At 39.7% G+C, this 19,919-nt stretch overlaps 1 protein-coding gene across 1 annotated transcript in view; it reads left to right on the plus strand.

Moving 5' to 3' along the window:
* Positions 1 to 16,858: 16,858 nt before the first annotated feature.
* opn3 (opsin 3) overlaps positions 16,859 to 19,919 on the plus strand; it is a 23,485-nt gene continuing 20,424 nt past the window's right edge. The window contains exon 1 of the mRNA XM_061910845.1: positions 16,859 to 17,285. Within this exon, the coding sequence (XP_061766829.1) occupies positions 16,955 to 17,285 (331 nt within the window). The 5' untranslated portion in view covers positions 16,859 to 16,954. The remainder of the gene's footprint in view (positions 17,286 to 19,919) is intronic.

Below are 19,919 nucleotides of genomic sequence, written 5' to 3' on the forward strand. Positions count from 1 at the left end.
TAAAAACTTGTTGAAAAATAAACAAGTGATTCAATTATAAATTATTATTTCTACACATAGAAGTAATCATCAACTTAAAATACCCTCTTTGGAGATTGTAATAGAGATCCATCTGGATTCATGAACTTAATTCTAAACATTTCTTCACAAAAAAATACATCTTAAACATCAATATTTATGGAACATGTCCACAAAATATCTAGCTGTCAACACTGAATATTGCATTGTTGCATTTCTTTTCACAGTTTATGAACTTATGTTCATATTTTTTTGAAGTATTGTTCAATAAATATATTTATAAAGGATTTTTGAATTGTTGCTATTTTTAGAATATTTAAAAAAAAATCCCACGTACCCCTTGGCATACCTTAAAGTACCCCTATTTAGGAACCACTGCTCTATCCTGTATCTCTTGGTCGAGACAGACTGCCACCCCATAGAGCCTGGGCAGTCCAAGGTTTTTCACTAAGGGGAGATTTTTAGTTGCTAAGTCGCCAAGTGTTTTCTCTTGTGTGGAACAGCGTTTTTCTTTCCTTTGTTCTTCCTCTCTTTATAATGTTGTTAATGGCACAGGGGTGGACCCAGACAAGCTCTGCTTCTTCCCACTCATTTTGGACTGGTAACCCCTTGAGCAAAAATGTGTGCTTGTTAAGTTAAAGTTAAAGTCCCAATGATTGTCACACACACACTAGGTGTGGTGAAATTATTCTCTATTCGACCCATCACCTTTGATCACCCCCTGGGAGGTGAGGGGGGCAGTGAGCAGCAGCGATGGCCGTGCCCGGGAATCATTTTTGGTAATTTAACCCCCAATTTAAAACCTTGATGCTGAGTGTCAAGCAGGTGACGCTTTTCAACATGTTCCGAAATAAAATTGATTGATTGATTGATTGATTGATTGATTGATTGATTGATTGATTGATTGAGATGCACACGGTCACAAACTTTGAGTACTACAGCAAAATCATGAATACAAGTGAGCAAAATAAGTTGTGCGGTCACATTGAAAAAGTATTTGGAGCACACTAAAGGGAGAAGCAGAATGCAAAAATGTTTGTTTAAACAACGCACCTGCGTATATTCCATCTCAACAATTTGGCACTGCAGGTGGGAGGATTTTACAGGATGAATTCTCCCCCCAGGTGTGGAAACTTGTGCATGGCAAACTGCAGCTTCTGTTTGGCTTTGTGCCACCTCTAAAGCTACAGATGAGAAAAATACAAACCCCGTTTGTACATGCAAAGCTTTCACTAATTACTCTCCTACCCCTTTCTGACCATCTGAACAGAGCAGGGCACAGTTGACCTTCCAGAGACCGTGACACATTCACGCAGGTTTCAGTTTACATTTGTGATCAATATGATGGTTTGCTTTATTCACACATCTAATGATCCAATTGCTGCAGGAGAAAAAATTGTAATGAATTATTAAAGAATAATTAACACTCTTTCAAAGGTTATGTTTGAATCTGGATGGGTCTTTAAGTTCTTCAAAGTTTTCCGCATTGTTTTGCTTTCGCAAAATTGAGCCACGATAGGCACCGGTCCCGTGGGTGCTTCAGGGCCCAAGCACCCACGGACAATGCATCCACGTGGGATTGATGGCAACTTTCAATCTTTAAAATCATTTTTGAAAAATCAATCTTGTTATACTTCATCCATGGTCATCGGACCGGACCCCCTCCACAAGGGAGGGGGGGACATAGGAGAAAAAGAAAAGAAGCGGCAGATCAACTGGTCTAAAAAGGAGGTCCATTGAAAGGCTAGAGTATACAAATGAGTTTTAAGGTGAGACTTAAATGCTTCTACTGAGGTGGCATCTCGAACTGTTACCGGGAGGGCATTCCAGAGTACTGGAGCCCGAACGGAAAATGCTCTATAGCCCGCAGACTTTTTTTGGGCTTTAGGAATCACTAATAAGCCGGAGTTTTTTGAACGCAGATTTCTTGCCGGGACATACGGTACAATACAATCGGCAAGATAGGATGAAGCTAGACCGTGTAGTATTTTATACGTAAGTAGTAAAACCTTAAAGTCACATCTTAGGTGCACAGGAAGCCAGTGCAGGTGAGCCAGTATAGGCGTAATATGATCAAACTTTCTTGTTCTTGTCAAAAGTCTAGCAGCCGCATTTTGTACCAACTGTAATTTTTTAATGCTAGACATGGGGAGACCCGAAAATAATACGTTACAGTAATCGAGACGAGACGTAACAAACGCATGGGTAATGATCTCAGCGTCTTTAGTGGACAAAATGGAGCGAATTTTAGCGAAATTACGGAGATGAAAGAAGGCCGTTTTAGTAACGCTTTTAATGTGTGACTCAAAGGAGAGAGTTGGGTCGAAGATAATACCCAGATTTTTTACCGAGTCACCTTGTTTAATTATTTGGTTGTATTATTAAATAGAGGTCGGTGTCTAGCAGGACCGATAATCAGCATTTCCGTTTTTTTGGCGTTAAGTTGCAAAAAATTAGCGGACATCCATTGTTTAATTTCATTAAGACACGCCTCCAGCTGACTACAATCCCGCGTGTTGGTCAGCTTTAGGGGCATGTAGAGTTGGGTGTCATCAGCATAACAGTGAAAGCTAACACCGTATTTGCGTATCTCGCGGCTGTGTTGGAGCCACTATGGATTGAACTTTCACAGTATCATGTTAGACCCGCTCGACATCCATTGCTTTCGGTCCCCTAGGGGGGGTTGCCCACATTTGAGGTCCTCTCCAAGGTTTCTCATAGTCAGCATTGTCACTGGCGTCCCACTGGGTGTGAATTCTCCCTGCCCACTGGGTGTGAGTTTTCCTTGCCCTTATGTGGGTTCTTCCGAGGATGTCGTAGTTGTAATGGTTTATACAGTCCTTTGAGACATTTGTGATTTAGGGCTATATAAATAAACATTGATTGATTGATTGATAGTTAATTTTGTGGCGAATTTGGTCCATTTTACAAAATGATAAAGCCAAAAATCCTATGGGATATTAACTTCGCTGAACGTCTATTTTTTTTTTTAATACACACACATTGAGCACCCAGTGGCAGAAATGTAGATTGACGTTTACAATTCCAGCTGCCCTCAGGGTGTTTGACACGAACGCCTGGCAAAAAGGAACATTGTGACATTATCTTAATACTCACCAAACATTTGCACCGATTGATTACCGTTAATCACACAAGGAGAGACGTGTACAAAGTGTAGCTTGTTTGTTCATCGGTTCACAGAGCACGGCTGAAGATTATATCTCTTTTTCATTTCACGCTGGTGTAACCTTTAATGCCTTTTTTACGCCTCAAATGCGTATATGCTTATGATCAGATTGCAATGTGGTGTTTAGCGTTTTTTAGAGGAAGTCACTCTGGAAATGATGTCGCCTGTAGTAGTAATCGTCCCAAGTCAATTTACTATTTACGACAAGTAAAAGTACTTGTCCAATAGCAAGGCATGAAATAAAAAGAGACATACATAAAGAAAATTAGAGCCAGTATTTAATTTATTTAAATGTTTTGCTTTTTGTTCTGATTCGGTGCAATCATGAGAACTAGCGTCTTCTGCATGTTTTGCATAACAAGGCTATTTTTTAATAAATCTCTCCGACAAAAAAAAATAGACCATGTGGAGAGGCGGTGCCGACGGGCCGACGGCAGGGCAGGATACGCTTTGGCCCTGCTCAAGATGGCGGCCAGGAGGCGGGGAATGCAGCGGAGCGAGGAGGCGGGGCTTTCTGGGAGCGACGCCGCCACAATCTGAATTAGGTGCGTGACACACACACCTGCTCACAATCTGCCTATCTCCTAGCAGTGTATAAAAGGGAAGAAGGAGGAAAGAAGTAGGCAGAAGGAGTAGAAGAACCAGACGAGCGAGAACGACTGAGAGCGAGCCGAACACAGCAACGAAGACGCGGCAGACTGAAGGCGAGAGAGGAGCAAGCAGGAGAGGAGCAGCTGAAAAGAGATCCGAAGACAAAACAAAGCTTTATTTAAAAACAAACAAGAGTCAAACCTGCAAAAGCATGTCCTTTCTTGATGGTCCATGCCACCCGCACGATGACGGTAGGAAGCTGTTCACAGACCAATAACAAATCTCCACTGCAGAGGATGCAGGTTATTAGAAGGTTTTTGTTGGTCCCTTCAAGAGTTTGCGATTGAGAACATTTATACAAATTCAACCAATCCTCACATATTACACACAGCCTTGCAACATTGTCCAATGTTCGCAACTTCTATGCACATTTTTAAATCTAATTTGTTTATGAGCAGCACTCAAACGTGCACATCAACGGTCCAATCAAAACTTATGTTTGATTGTGTATGGACGAAGCAGGTGCAGCAATGTGTGACAATACTCTTTATTAATCAAATGAAACAAAGGCCAACTTCTAATTCCCGTCTACAGAGCTAAGCCTTCTTGGTAGTGTAGTTTATAAATATTTACTTCTTATTTTACATGTATTTGTATGTTTGTATAGGGTAAGACAATAACAAACATACAAACCCCGTTTCCATATGAGTTGGGAAATTGTGTTAGATGTAAATATAAACGGAATACAATGATTTGCAAATCATTTTCAACCCATATTCAGTTGAATATGCTACAAAGACAGCATATTTGATGTTCAAACTGATAAACATTTTTTTTTGCAAATAATCATTAACTTAAGAATTTGATGCCAGCAACACGTGACAAATAAGTTGGAAAAGGAATACAGTGATTTGCAAATCCTTTTCAACCCATATTCAGTTGAATGCACTAAAAAAGACAAGATATTTAATGTTCAAGCTCATAAACTTAATTTTTTTTGCAAATAATAATTAACTTAGAATTTCATGGCTGCAATACGTGCCTAAGTAGTTGGGAAAGGGCCTGTTCACCACTGTGTTAGATCACCTTTTCTTTTAACAACACTCAATAAACGTTTGGGAACTGAGGAAACTAACTGTTGAAGCTTTGAAAGTGGAATTCTTTCCCATTCTTGTTTTATGTAGAGCTTTAGTAGTTCAACAGTTTGATGCCTCCGCTGTCGTATTTTACGCTTCATAATGCGCCACACATTTTCGATGGGAGACAGGTCTGGACTGCAGGCGGGCCAGGAAAGTACTCGCACTCTTTTACTATGAGACCACGCTGTTGTAACACGTGGCTTGGCATTGTCTTGCTGAAATAAGCAGGGGCGTCCATGATAACGTTGCTTGGATGACAACATATGTTGCTCCAAAACCTGTATGGACCATTCAGCATTAATGGTGCCTTCACAGATGTGTAAGTTACCCATGTCTTGGACACTAATACCCCCCCATACCATCACAGATGCTGGCTTTTGAACTTCGCGCCTATAACAATCAGGATGGTTATTTTCCTCTTTGTTCCGGAAGACACCACGTCCACAGTTTCCGAATATGATTTGAAATGTGGACTCGTCAGACCACAGAAATCTTTTCCACTTTGCATCAGTCCATTTTAGATGAGCTCGGGCCCAGCGAAGCCAGTGGCGTTCCTTGGTGTTGTTGATGAATGGGTTTTGCTTTGCATTGCAGAGTTTTAACTTGCACTTACAGATGTAGCGAACAACGGTAGTTACTGAAAGTGGTTTTATGAAATGTTCCTGAGCCCATGTGGTGATATCCTTTACACATTGATGTCGGTTTTTGATGCAGTGCGGCCCGAGAGATCAAAAGTCCGTAATATCATTGCTTACGTGCACTGATTTCTCCAGATTCTCTGAACCTTTTTAATGATTTTACGGACCGTAGATGGTAAAATCCCTAAATTCCTTGCAATAGTTCGTTGAGAAATGTTGTTCTAAAACTGTTCGACAATTTGCTTACAAATTGGTGACCCTCACCCCATCCTTGTTGGTGAATTACTTAGAATTTCATGGAAGCTGTTTTTATACCCAATCATGGCACCCACCTGTTCCCAATTAGCCTGCACACCTGTGGGATGTTCCAAATAAGTGTTTGATGAGCATTTCTCAACGTTATCAGTATTTATTGCCACCTTTCCCAACTTTTTTGTCACATGTTGCTGGCATTGATTTTCTAAATGTAATCATTATTTGAAAAAAAAAAATGTTTATCAGTTTGAACATCAAATATGTTGTCTTTGTAGCATATTCAACTGAATATGGGTTGAAAATTATTTGCAAATCATTGAATGTTGTCTGTCTATCTGTGTTGGCCCTGCGATGAGGTGGCGACTTGTCCAGGGTGTACCCCGCCTTCCGCCCGATTGTAGCTGAGATAGGCGCCAGCGCCCCCCGCGACACCGAAAGGGAATAAGCAGTAGAAAATGGATGGATGGATGTATTTCGTTTATATTTACATCTAACACAATTTCCCAACTCATATGGAAACGGGGTTTGTATGTGCGACCCATCAGCCTTCCTGTTCTGTTTGAACGGGTTTGTGCTGAAGACAAAAATTTGTTGTACATGTGCAATGACAATAAAGTTCCTTCCTTACTTCCTTCTTTTTTGATGTTAAAGTTACAAGAAACACTTGAAACATCCATCCATCCATCCATCCATCTTCTACCGCTTATTCCCTTCAGTGTAGCGCCACCTCATCGCAGAAGTTAATTCAATATTATTGAAAAAAAAAAATCGGAAAACGCTGCTGCAAATTCAGGCATTTTAGGCCTCAACAATCATCAAAATAGCCCACAAAATCCCACTGGAACTTATTTATTGAAGTTTATGAACGTGAAGAAATACATATATATGTGTGTATATATATATATATATATATATATATATATATATATAAATATATATATTGTGGCGGGCACTAGGACCATGCTCACACTGTGTGGTTTGCGTTTTGGGAGAACACATAAAAAGTGCATGTTGTGTTGTGTTGTTGCTTTTCTCATGTTGGCAGTCTACAATAAAGACCTTGAAGAGGCAACGTTCTGTTTCTTGCATTTGCCACTATATATATATATATATATATATATATATATATATATATATATATATATATATATATATATATATATATATATATATATATGTATATATATATATATAAATATATATATAAATATATATATATATATATATATATATATATATATATATATATATATATATATAAAACCATACTGGCTGTTTACACTATAGTTTAATAGTTTTTTATTTAACATTTTATTCATGACAAAAGAAAATCTCCGGGAGTGAAAGTCTCATACAGTAGCAGTATTGTCCGTCTTATGTGCCAGAAAAGTTCCAAAACTTCAACATGAAGGCATGTCCTTTGAAAGTTATTGCTACAGGGCCAGACAATCAACTATCATATCTACACTGAACAAAAATATAAACGCAACACTTTTTTCTTTGCTCCCATTTTTCATGAGTTGAATTCCAATATGTAAAACTTTTACTACAGTATATGCACAAAATACCTATTACTCTCAAATATTGTGGCATATCCAGATGCTGATTGAACAGCATGATTATTGCACCGGTGTCCCTTTGGCTGTCCACAATAAATGGCCACTAACCAGGTGCAATTTTTTTCACACAGCACAATGCCACATGTGTTGCAAGTTTTGAGAGATAGTGCAGTTGTTATGCTGACTCCAGTAATATCCACCGGAGCTGTTGCCCATGAATTGAATGTTAATTTCTCTAACATAAGCTGTCTCCAAACACGTTTCAGACAATTTGGCAGTATATCCAACCGGCCTCACAACCACAGACCATGTGTAACCACAACAGGCCAAGGACCTCCACATCCAGCAGGTGTGGAGGACAATCATGGAAGTGCCATGATTGTCTGAAACCAGCCACCCAAACAACTGCTGGAATAATTGGTTTGCCTAACCAAAAGATGTATGCACAAACTGTGAGAAACCATCTCAGGTAAGCTCATCTGCATGCTTGTCTTCCTCACCAGGTTCTCACCCTTATTGCAGTTTTTTGTCGTTACTGACTTGAGTGGGCAAATGCTCACATTAAATGTCGTCTGGCACGCTGGAGAGGTGTTCTCTTCATGGAGGAATCCAGTTTTTTTACTGTTCAGGGCAGATAGCAGACAGCGTGTGTGGCGTCGTGTGGGAGAGCGCTTTGCTGACGTCAACGTTGTGAATCGAGTGGCCCATGGAGGGGGTGGAAAAATGGTATGGGCAGGCCTATGTTATGGACAACAAATGCAAGAGCATTTTATTGATGGCATTTTGAATGCACATAGATACTGTGACAAAATCCTGAGCCCCATTGTTGTGCTATTTACCTCATGTTGCAGCATCACAATGCACGGCCCCATGTTGCAAGGGTCTGTACACAATTCCTGGAAACTGAAAATATTACAGTTCTTACATGGCCAGCATACCCATCGGACTCTTGAAAAATGGGAGCAAAAAAAAAGTGCCTCGTTTGTAGTTTTGTTCAGAATACAAGATGATCCCGTGGGGGTTTGTTTATTTCAGTGCCCAAGAGAAAGCCAGAGTTGTGGAGGACTCCTGGTGGCTAGCTTTGGATATCTTTTGCAACGGTAATTGTGCAACTTTTCTGACAAAACATTTCTGACATACTTTAGAATGGAGAAAAAAAAATTCTGTCAACATTTTATGTTCAGACCTGTCAGAAAATTGGAAAGGGTGTAAAATATAGCATATTTGTAAGTTAAATGAGTCAAACAATCCTTGCATTTATGTTTGAATTTGAGTTTTTCCCAAGTCTGCAGATCTTTAAGCATCTGCTGTACGGTTATTTTGCAATTTAACAATGGAAATGTGCTGGAATTTACATATCCACTCCTTAAACTTGCGTCACTAAGTCCAACGTGACAAGCCAACAAATTTGCAGCTTTATTTCCCCCATGGTACTTTGGTCTTGCATAAAAAATGTGTGTAATGAGCAAACAAGCCTGCAGCCAGGCACACACCTTCAGCTTCACATCAAACAGACAACATGCAATATGTTCTGTGAGGTGGATTAGTATTGAAGAGAGGATATATAAACAGTGGTAGAAACAAATCAGACCTTCTTTTCTTTAGAGACCTTCCTTTAGAGATTGTATTAACATTGTGCATTGTCCATCTATAACAGTGCATTTGCATCTTCTGCAGTTTGCTTGTGATTAAGAGAGATTGTTTTCTCAAGAGAGAAGGCACAGCTGCTCAGAGATCTCTCTTAATAACAGCCCATTCAGTCTGGACCCATCATGTCCATTGCCCGTTATTAACTCAAGTAAGGAGGAGGTGCGAAAATGCAAAAATAGAGGCAATAATTGTTTATATTTCTTGTGCAGAAAGGGGGGAAAAACACAGTCGCAAGGGAAAGTATTTGGATTGCAGGATTAGTTTTTTGACTGAGTAAAGAGAAATTAAGGGTTGTGAGTGATTTGATTGCTGTATAGTGATTTACATTAAAATCAACATTAGATTAGATTAGATAGTACTTTATTTATTAATCGGGCAGCACGGTGATACAGAGGTTAGTGCGTCTGCCTCACAATACGAAAATCATGTATTCGATCCTGGGCTTGGGATCTTTCTGTGTGGAATTTGCATTTCCCCCCAGTGACTGCGTGGGTTTCCTCTGCGTACTCCAGTTTCCTCTCACCTCCAAAGACATGCACCTGGGGATAGGTTGATTGGCAACACTAAATTGGCCCTAGTGTGTGAATGTGAGTGTGAATGTTGTCTGTCTATCTGTGTTGGCCCTGCGATGACGTGGCGACTTGTCCATCCAAATGCAGCTAAGATAGGCTCCAGCACCCCCCCCCCCCCTCCACCCCCGCAACACCGAAAGGGACAAGCGGTAGAAAATGGATGGATGGATCTACAGGAATCACATTTAGTAAAATCCAGACAAATTTTACACCTTCATAAACAGCCACTTGTATTCAGGAATTATTTCATAACGCGCACAGCAGGAATAAATATTCTCACTCTGTTGCAACCACTTGTCCGGCCAGCACCAATATCAGAGGGTTTCAAACACAACACAGTTTGTATACAAACTTGGCCAAGAAAATCCAACATTAACAGAATCACAGTACTACAGTGTTACCTCAGTTTTCTTTAATAATCTGTTCAAAAAAGTCAGACTAAGAACGAACCCTTTGTCACAAACTTCCACTATGCTGTATTAGTTGAGGTAATGCAATACAGATCTGCTTTTTTAATTGACCCGAAGGCTCGTAGACGACATAAAACAACATTTCACCATAGCCTTTGTTGAGGATGGAGTGAACGCCTTGAAAAGTCTCCTGAAAACTCGCAGACGGCCTAACAAACACCCCAGAGGTGCTCAGTCGTTTCAAATCCTAAGTGAACACACACAAAAAGTCTGCTATTAGACTTTCATTTCTCCACCTTGCTTTCAACCTAAAGATTTAACACTGCAATGAAAATGTCCAATTATCATGCATGTGCTCCTCCATATAGCAGGCAGAGTAATAAGATGTCACACAAAGGTCTCAGCCAGTCGCTAGGGCGTGAAAATCGTGCTTTGAGTCACCTTCACTGCAAGTGATAAAACGCAACCAGATGTTAAAGGCCCCACCGACATTCCCTCACTCATTCACTAACCCCGCACACACACATAGCCTACTATATTAAACACAAAGACATTCCACACGTTACGCACAAAATGTTATAAATGACTTCCATTCTTCTGTATATGTGTTGTCACAAATGATGCAAAAAGCTCAAACATTATAACAATAGGTTTCATATTGGGGTTATAGATTGGTAAACAAAATATCAGAAACATCATGTATTGCGATGCAACGCAATTTGACAGCACTGCAAATTACAACCTCATCAATTTTTTTTCTTCTGTGCATCATCATCTTTTAATGAAATGTTTAATTCAGGTTTGTTATATGGTTATTGTGAACTAGTCGGCACTAGAACATAGCCACGCCTCCCGAAGCACACAGCTTACGATGTGCGTTTTGCGTGAATAAGCGCATGTAAAACAGCAATTAATGAATTACAGGACATTGTTTTGATGAAATTTTACCGGAAATGTATTCCTAGCCCCTTCCTGCTCTGTTACTGATTGGAATATAATGGCAAATTTGCATTGTCCCCAGTGGTGCGCCGCTTCAGCATTGCTGGTAAACAGTCATGCTGGGATTAAGTCCCGGTTGATGAAGGGTCCGAAAGACACGCAAATTCCATCCATTTTCAACTGCTTGTCCTTTTTGGAGTCGCAGAAGGTGCTGGAGCCTATCCTAGCTTCACTCAGGCAGAAGGCGGGGTACACCCTGCATGGACAAATCGCCACCTCATCACAGATAGACGGTCAACATTCACATCCACATTCACACACTAGGGTCAATTTAGTGTTGCCATTTAGCTTATCCCTAGGTGCATGTCTTTGGAGGTGGGAGGAAGCCAAAGTTAAAGTTAAAGTACCAATGATTGTCACACACACACTAGGTGTGGCGAAATTTGTCCTCTGCATTGGACCCATTCCCTTGTTCACCCCCTGGGAGGTGAGGGGGGCAGTGGGCATCAGTGGTGTCGCGCCCGGGAATCATTTGTGGTGATTTAACCCCCAATTCCAACCCTTGATGCTGAGTGCCAAACAGAGAGGTTATGGGTCCCATTTTTATAGTCTTTGGTATGACTCGGCCGGGATTTGAACTCCCAACCTACCGATCTCAGGGCGGACACTCTAACCACTAGGCCACTGAGTAGGTAAGTAAGGGAACCCATCCATCCATTCATTTTTAACCACTTTTCACGCAATCAAATTTATTTTTTAAACTAGAGCTGTCATGATCTGTGACCCGGATCATTATTGTTTAGTCATGTTCTGTTAGTTTTGGACTCCCTTAGTTCCTGTTTTGTTCAACCTTTGTTTTGGTTACCGTGGGTACTGATTGGGTTCACCTGCCCCTGGTTAGTGGTAGGCACGCTCACCTGCTGTCGTGCCCTAATCAGAGAGCTATTTATTCACCTTTCTCGCCACGCTCAGTCTGGCTTTCTTGTTTGCTGAATGCAACAGTTACGTCGGGTAATTCATGCTTCTATGCTTCTTGGTTCCTGTGCTAAGTCTCGCCTTAGCTTCCCGTGCGATCGGCACGCGTCTTGTTTGTTTTCTGTCTGTTTGGATTGACTGTGTATGATTTATGGAGAATAAATCATCTCCTACCTTCACGCTTTGTCCGAAGTTGTCCGTCTGCATCCTGGAAGAACGACCCCACAGTAAGATACGACCCCCACGAGAGAAGGGCCGTATTAGTTAATGCAAAAATAACGCGTTAACTATCATTTCTTTTATTGGCGCAAATTTTTTGACGGACAATTAACAAGCACGCGTCCTTTTTGGCCCTCTGTCCAAAACGTAGCGTGCGAAAATGTAATGGTGCTCAATTACTGTTGAGCCACAATCAGGAAAATAGCGAGCAGCAATGGAAAAAAACAGTACATTATGGAAAGCCCAGGTCCAAAGCTGAAAGCCCAGTTCCGAAGCCACAGCAAGTCATTGTCCCGACAAAACAAGACCACTGTATCTTCACTGGAGCAAAAAGAGAGGAGGAGTTTTATTACTGTGTTTAGATTAAAGTTGACCGCATTGATAACATGTAGATCATTACTGTACCTGCTTTAGTAAGTAGGGGTAAAAGCTCAGCAGAAAGGACAGACACAGACAGGAGGCAGATAGCAAGCACATAGCCTTTATAAACGTTATTCTCGTCTCGTCTTCAAAACAGTTCAAACCACTTCTTCTCAAAATCAATCACACTCCTGGCTTCAAAATATTAGGCGCAACACGACCCATCCGGTCTAAGTACAGAAACAATGAAAAATGAAGTACATTACAATCATGCTTTGACTGTCAAAGGTGGTTTGTCATGTAATCTGTGATGCACTTTTTCTAAAACTGTGAATGTTACAGAATATAAGTGTGACTTATTTTGTGATACTGTCAACAGCGGAGAAAAAACGCTTGCTTTATTTAAACATTTTTTTTTTTATATAAAGCAAGTTTGAGTATCATTGGTATCATGGCAAATGTTCACCTATGCGGCTTGTCACGCATATATATGTCCTCTTTTTCGGATTTCAGAATACGGTCAGCCTAGCTAACAACACCTGAGGCTAATTAACGTGCAATTATTACTTACATACCTGATCACGTTATTATGTACGAGAAGCCGTAAGAGGGTGGGATATATTGCATAAAATACTTTGGAACGTTGGCGCCCTCGAGGCATCATATGTTGTTCACAAACAAGTCTTTGCCTGAAATATTTTATTTGTGTTTTATTGAAAGGAATAATCATGATGAACAAACTAATAGCAAAATCATTCTAAGAACTAAACCTAGCACTGGTATTGGCAATACTGGCTTATTTACTTATGCACAGTGCACACGCTCTCTCTCTTTACTCGCCCACTCACTCACTTCACTCAGCCAACACATTAGCTACTCTCATAACATAGTTGACTAGCTCCTCTGCTGTGCACAGGATGATAGAGTATGTAGACGCTCACACAGCTACTTGGCTTGATGCCAAATATTAACGGAACAAAAACCGCCCAATTAGCGTTAAGTGAAATGACTACACTTTGTAACAAACCCTCACAATTTGTGTTTAATCTTTAACACTGTGTTTCACATGCTCTACTTTTGTCCGTAGTATTGATTTTGTTATGATCCGCTCTGCGGATCATATTCTGTTTAGGTTTTTCGGGTCACGTGTGTTTTTCTGTTAGTCTTGGACTCCTTTTGTTCCTGTTCATGCACCTGAGTTTGTTACCATAGCAACTTATTACTTTTCACCTGCCGCTTGTGCTCCTGACGCACACCTGTTTGTCATCACTGTCATTATTATTCAAGCCTGCCTTTGCCGTTCTGTCGGTTTGGCTTCTTTGTTTTTGCATTACGCGACTTCCACGTAAGTTTGTCTTGTCTCCTAGCCCCTGCTCGTTGTCTTAGTCTGTGCTAAGTGTTAGCTTTAGCTTCCAGTGCGCTCGGCACCTCATACAGTCGGTTTGTTTTCTGTTTTTGTACCAGTGTTGTTATTCCATTAAATCAAGTCCTTACATGCAAGTCCTGTCCGGATTGTCCTTTGCATCCCTGGGGGAACAAAATCCTGCATCACCATGCCTCCGACACATGACAGCTTTTAGTACTTACTAATAATTGTTTTTCTATTAAAGCACAAAGCAGGAGTGGCAACCATAAATCATGAATAATTTAATATAATGTCAATAAAGCTTTTTATTCAATTCAAACATAATGCTTGATTATGGCAGACTACATGTAATTTGGAAATTGTTCTTTGAGTGCAACAAGAAAAGCCCAATGTTTTTAATGCCCTTTAATTTATATTTTAACCTTGGAAAATTGTTATTTGACCGCAATAAGAAACTAATGTGTTTTCTTTTGTAAGATTTTCTGGTTTCGGGACAACCCTCGTCCCATGTTATGCAGTATATTTGGATAGAAAATATTTTTTCTAATTAGTCTGCACTAATCCTTATGTTTATTTGTTAAATCCTTGTGATTGACACATGCTTTCGTATCCTTTGAAAAGCTTCTAAACTTTAAGTAGGCTCGATAACATTTTTTAATTGCTCAGATTTACATGACGTCACTTCCAGCTCATTAAATATGCGTGGTGGTCAAGCAAGAGTCTTTTGTCAATGGTTTCTCTTTGCCATTTAGCCTATCTCGAAGAAAAACACCCTATGGTTGCGTTGTTTTCGACCGTACAAAATGTAAAAAATGCGACAATGATAAACGTGAGACGGTGTAGCGTGGTTGGGAGAGTTGCCTTGCCAGCAACCTGAGGGTTCCTTGTTCGATGCCCAGCTTCAACCAACCTAGTCACGTCCGTTGTTGTCCTTGAGCAAGACACTTCACCTTGCTCCTGTTGGGTCGTGGTTAGGGCCCGCTGTCAGTGAGTGAATGTAAAAATAGTGTCAAAGGGCTTTGAGTACCTTCAAGGTAGAAAAGCGCTATACAAGTATCACCCATTTATCATTATTCAGAGTTCCTTGAGAGGTAATCAAGAAGGGTGAAAGACAACAAGAAAAGTGTCAGCACTCCAGTCCAAGAGAGCAAAGTCAAAGGTTTTAAAAGTCTAAAACGTTCTTAATATTCATAACAGGAAAACTTCCACCACTGGAATCGTCTTTGCAAGACCTGTCTGATAATACTGGTTTCAGGTAAATCAATTGACATTTTAAAAATGACACACATACCTATGTGTTGTTTTGATAGTTTAACACATATTGATGAACCTACTTTGTATTATACATGTTTTATGTACAAAATGTATCAAAGTGGCAGAAAAAAGTGACTAAAAAAAGTTTGGACACTACTGAGATAGAAAATACATTTAACGATAGCTAACGCTAGCTAGCCAAATCGACATCATTATCTATAGCACACACGTGTTACGTCATTTTTGTGCTAAAAACCTGTAAAAGTGCGGGATATGATATTTTAAAGACATTGGAAAGTTAGCCCCCTCTGATCAGCCAAGTTAAGGTTAACATGTACTTGCAGGAGTTACCATCATATCATATGGTATATGGTTATGTATTCAAAATAGCAACTAAGAAATTATTATTAATATTTTTATGTTGCAAGCAAATTAAAGTGAAACCAAAATTCTCACATTGGTTTGATTTTAAGTTATTAAAACAATCTTGGGAGGTGGTAAAAAGGTAAAAGGTCCTTAGATTGTTATCTTTATTGGAGGGATTTAAGTTGTTTTAAATAAGCCCATATATATATATATATATATATATATATATATATATATATATATATATATATATATATATATGGATGTGTGGGAAAAATCACAAGACCCACTCTGTGCCCTGTATAAACCATTGTATGTGAATGCTTCCATTAAAATCTCCTGATGATTGAGGGAACCCCTCAGGAAACAGTTTTGTAGAGATGAAGAAGTCTTGTGATTTTTCCCACACATACATATTGCGCTCTACCACGGTATTGAGCACTATTCTCTGGATAATCCAATCAAGACATATATATATATATATATATATTGGCAACACTAAATTGGCCCTAGTGTGTGAATGTGAGTGTGAATGTTGTCTGTCTATCTGTGTTGGCCCTGCGATGAGGTGGCGACTTGTCCAGGGTGTACCCGCCTTACGCCCGATTGTAGCTGAGATAGGCGCCAGCGCCCCCCGCTACCCCAAAAGGGAATAAGCGGTAGAAAATGGATGGGATGGATGGATATATATATATATATATATATATATATATCCATCCATTTTCTATCGCTTATTCCCTTTTGGGGTCACGGGGCGCGCTGGCGCCTATCTCAGCTACAATTGGGCGGAAGGCGGTGTACACTCCGGACAAGTTGCCACCTCATCACAGGGCCAACACAGATAGACAGACAACATTCACACTCACATTCACACACTAGGGCCAATTTAGTGTTGCCAATCAACCTATCCCTAGGTGCGTGTCTTTTTATTTAACATTTGTTGATGTGCTCAACCTCCTCAATATTCGTAATATTGGAAAGTATTGGAAGTGCCTTAATGTGTGTGTATATTTTGTGTGTGTGTTAAATTGTTCAATAAAACAAACACAATAACATTAAAATAAACTATATGTGCTATAGTATGTATGAGGTCGGTGATTGAGTTTTAGTTTTCAAAATAAAAGTATAGGATATATTAAATAATATTTTCAGTAATTACAGTGTACCCCGCCTTCCGCCCGATTGTAGCTGAGATATGCGCCAGAGCCCCCCGCGACCCCAAAAGGGAATAAGCGGTAGAAAATGAATGGATGGACAATCCATCATTAATAGAGTATTTGTGCGTAAACAGAAACAAGTTGTAGTTAATTTAGGTGTGTGACGTGTGTCACGTGACAGTTGCCACTTCCTTGGAGGCGTGTTGTCTCGTGTGTCCGTTTGACAGTGCTGATGTGCGCGCGGGGCTCGAACGCGAACCAGCTCACGACCACCATGCCCGACGCCAGACTTCTTATATATGTATATATATATCCCCGCGATGAATTCTGACAACGACACTAGAAGCGCCGAAAATGACATCTTTTCGACTGGCACCTACAAACTTCTCGCCTTCGCCATCGGAACCATCGGAGTGTTTGGCGTGTGCAACAACGTTGTTGTCATCGTACTTTACTGCAGATTCAAGCGGCTCAGAACGCCGACCAATTTGCTGCTGGTCAATATAAGTTTGAGCGACTTGCTGGTTTCGGTCATCGGAATAAACTTTACATTTGTTTCGTGCGTCAAAGGCGAGTGGATCTGGAGCCACATAACGTGCGTTTGGGATGGCTTCACTAACAGCTTATTCGGTAAGATAAACACCTTCATATTGTCATTAGTTTTGCTATTTTTCTTTCCACATGTTGTATTTGTTCTCCAATTGCTTCAATGAAATGGTCTTGGTCTATGAGTTAAATTATTATAATGAATGATCACATTTCTCTGTGCACACATTGAATTTGTCAATGGGCACCCAGGTGGAGGCACACTGCATAACTGTAGACCTTCAAGGTTTTCTTCTCGTTTATGTGTTTGTATTTGCACAAAAATCATGCATGCTTTTCACACATTCATGGAGCCTCCAAGGTGGCAGTGACATTTAAATGAATACTCAGGCGTCTTTCATATGTCAGATATCCCCCCCTGCAGGGATGTGGCCATGCACTCATTAGGTCAAAATGGTATTTATCAGCAGGGCCATAGTACAAAATTCTGGGACCCGTTACACAAGAATCCTGAACCGCCCCCCATCACACCCTGAGGCCATGTCTACACTGATCCCTACAACCCCTTAAACCAGTGGTCCTCAAATGGGGGTAAGCGTACCCCTGGGGGTACTTTAAGTAATGCCAAGGGGTAGGTGAGATTTTTCAAAAATGTTCGAAAAATAGCAACAATTCAAAAATCCTTTTAAAATATATTTAGTGAATAATACTTCAACAAAATATGAATGTAAGTTCATAAACTGTGAAAAGAAATGCAACAATGCAATATTCAGTGTTGACAGCTAGATTGTGTGTGGACATGTTCCATAAATATTGATGTTAAAGATTTCTTTTTTTGTGAAGAAATGTTTAGGATTAAGTTCATGAATCCAGATGGATCTGTATTACAATCCCCAAAGAGGGCACTTTAAGTTGATGATTTCTTCTGTGTGTAGAAATTATTTATTTATAATTGAATGACTTGTTTATTTTTCAACACATTTTTAGTTATTTTTATATCTTTTTTTCCAAATAGTTCAAGAAAGACCACTACAAATGAGCAATATTTTGCACTGTTATACAATTTAATAAATTAGAAACTGATGACATAGTGCTGTATTTTACTTGTTTATCTCTTTTTTCAACCAAAAATGCTTTGCTCTGACTAGGGGGTACTTGAATTAAAAACATGTTCACAGGGGGTACATCACTGAAAAAAGGTTGAGAACCACTGCTTTAAGGTATTCCAAGGGGTAGGTGAGATTTTTCAAAAATGTTCTAAAAAATAGCAACAATTCAAAAATCCTTTATAAATATATTTATTGAGTAATACTTCAACAAAATATGAATGTAAGTTCATGAACTGTGAAAAGAAATGCAACAATGCAATATTCAGTGTTGACAGCTAGATTTTTGTGGACATGTTTCATAAACATTGGTGTTAAAGATTTCTTTTTTTGTGAAGAAATGTTTAGAATTAAGTTCATGAATCCAGATGGATCTCTATTACAATCCCCAAAGAGGGCACTTTAAGCTGATGATTACTTGTATGTGTAGAAATCTTTGTCTATAATGGAATCACTTGTTTATTTTTCAACAAGTTTTTAGTTATTTTTATATCTTTTTTTCCAAATAGTTCAAGAAAGACCACTAAAAATGAGCAGTATTTTGCACTGTTATACAATTTAATAAATCAGAAACTAATGACATAGTGCTGTATTTGACTTCTTTATCTCTTTTTTTCAACCAAAAATGCTTTGCTCTGTTTAGGGGGTATTTGAATTAAAAAAATATTCACAGGGGGTACATCACTGAAAAAAGATTGAGAACCACTGCCTTAAACGAATAATTGTTTAGCCTAAGCTTCGTTTCTGCCACACTAAACTATCCTTTTAAGATTTCCCTCCTTGGATAAATGTTTACACGGGTAAGTGTGCCGTGTATTTCTTGAATCTCCGGCTCTTAGTTTTGTATGGACTCATTGATTGTTTACAAATTGAGTTCGGAGAGGAAGTAAAGTCAGAAAGACCGTGCCCCATACAGGAAGTGATGTCAGAAAGAACGCGCCACAGCCAGCTTCATAACAGCCGGAGCTAACCACTGGAAAGATGGAGGCGAGTCCTCCAGACGTGCCCGTGTTTCTCCTTCTTCTACATGTACAGACGCTTGTAGAAATCACACATGAATACCCTTAAGATTTGCTTGAAATTATCGATTTTTTGATGCATCGCAATTCGGACGTGCAATTTTAAAATCGATTATTAAACGTTAATAAATGATTATTTATTCATTGTAAATAAAATTATGCAGACAGTTCTAAAAATGTGGCTAACTGCAACAAGCCACCTCGTTGAGAGATCCGCCCAGCTCCTTTATTTTAGGTCACTTTTGTGAGTTCTGCACATATTTCCATCTATTTAATAAATGCGTGGAGAATTAGTTGAACTGTTTCTTATTACAAATGTACTGCATTAAAAGTGACAAGTGATAAAGGCTGACCCCGGATTTCCACTGAACGCGGAACAGGCACACGCGCGCGGGCGCACTCTTTCCTTTTTTATTCTAATCCATGTATCAATATCTACCACTCACGGAACATCACGACATGCTGTTTCCGTTCCGCATTCCAGCGCTAAATATATGCAGAGTTTCTATGTTTTCCGGACGCCTCAACAAAACTGTTCAATTCAGCTAAAATCTGCGGGTGTTGGACACAAAGTCATGCACAAACACATAATA

This window comes from Nerophis ophidion, linkage group LG09 (genome assembly GCF_033978795.1).
Source record: "Nerophis ophidion isolate RoL-2023_Sa linkage group LG09, RoL_Noph_v1.0, whole genome shotgun sequence".
NCBI classification, from domain to species: domain Eukaryota; kingdom Metazoa; phylum Chordata; class Actinopteri; order Syngnathiformes; family Syngnathidae; genus Nerophis; species Nerophis ophidion.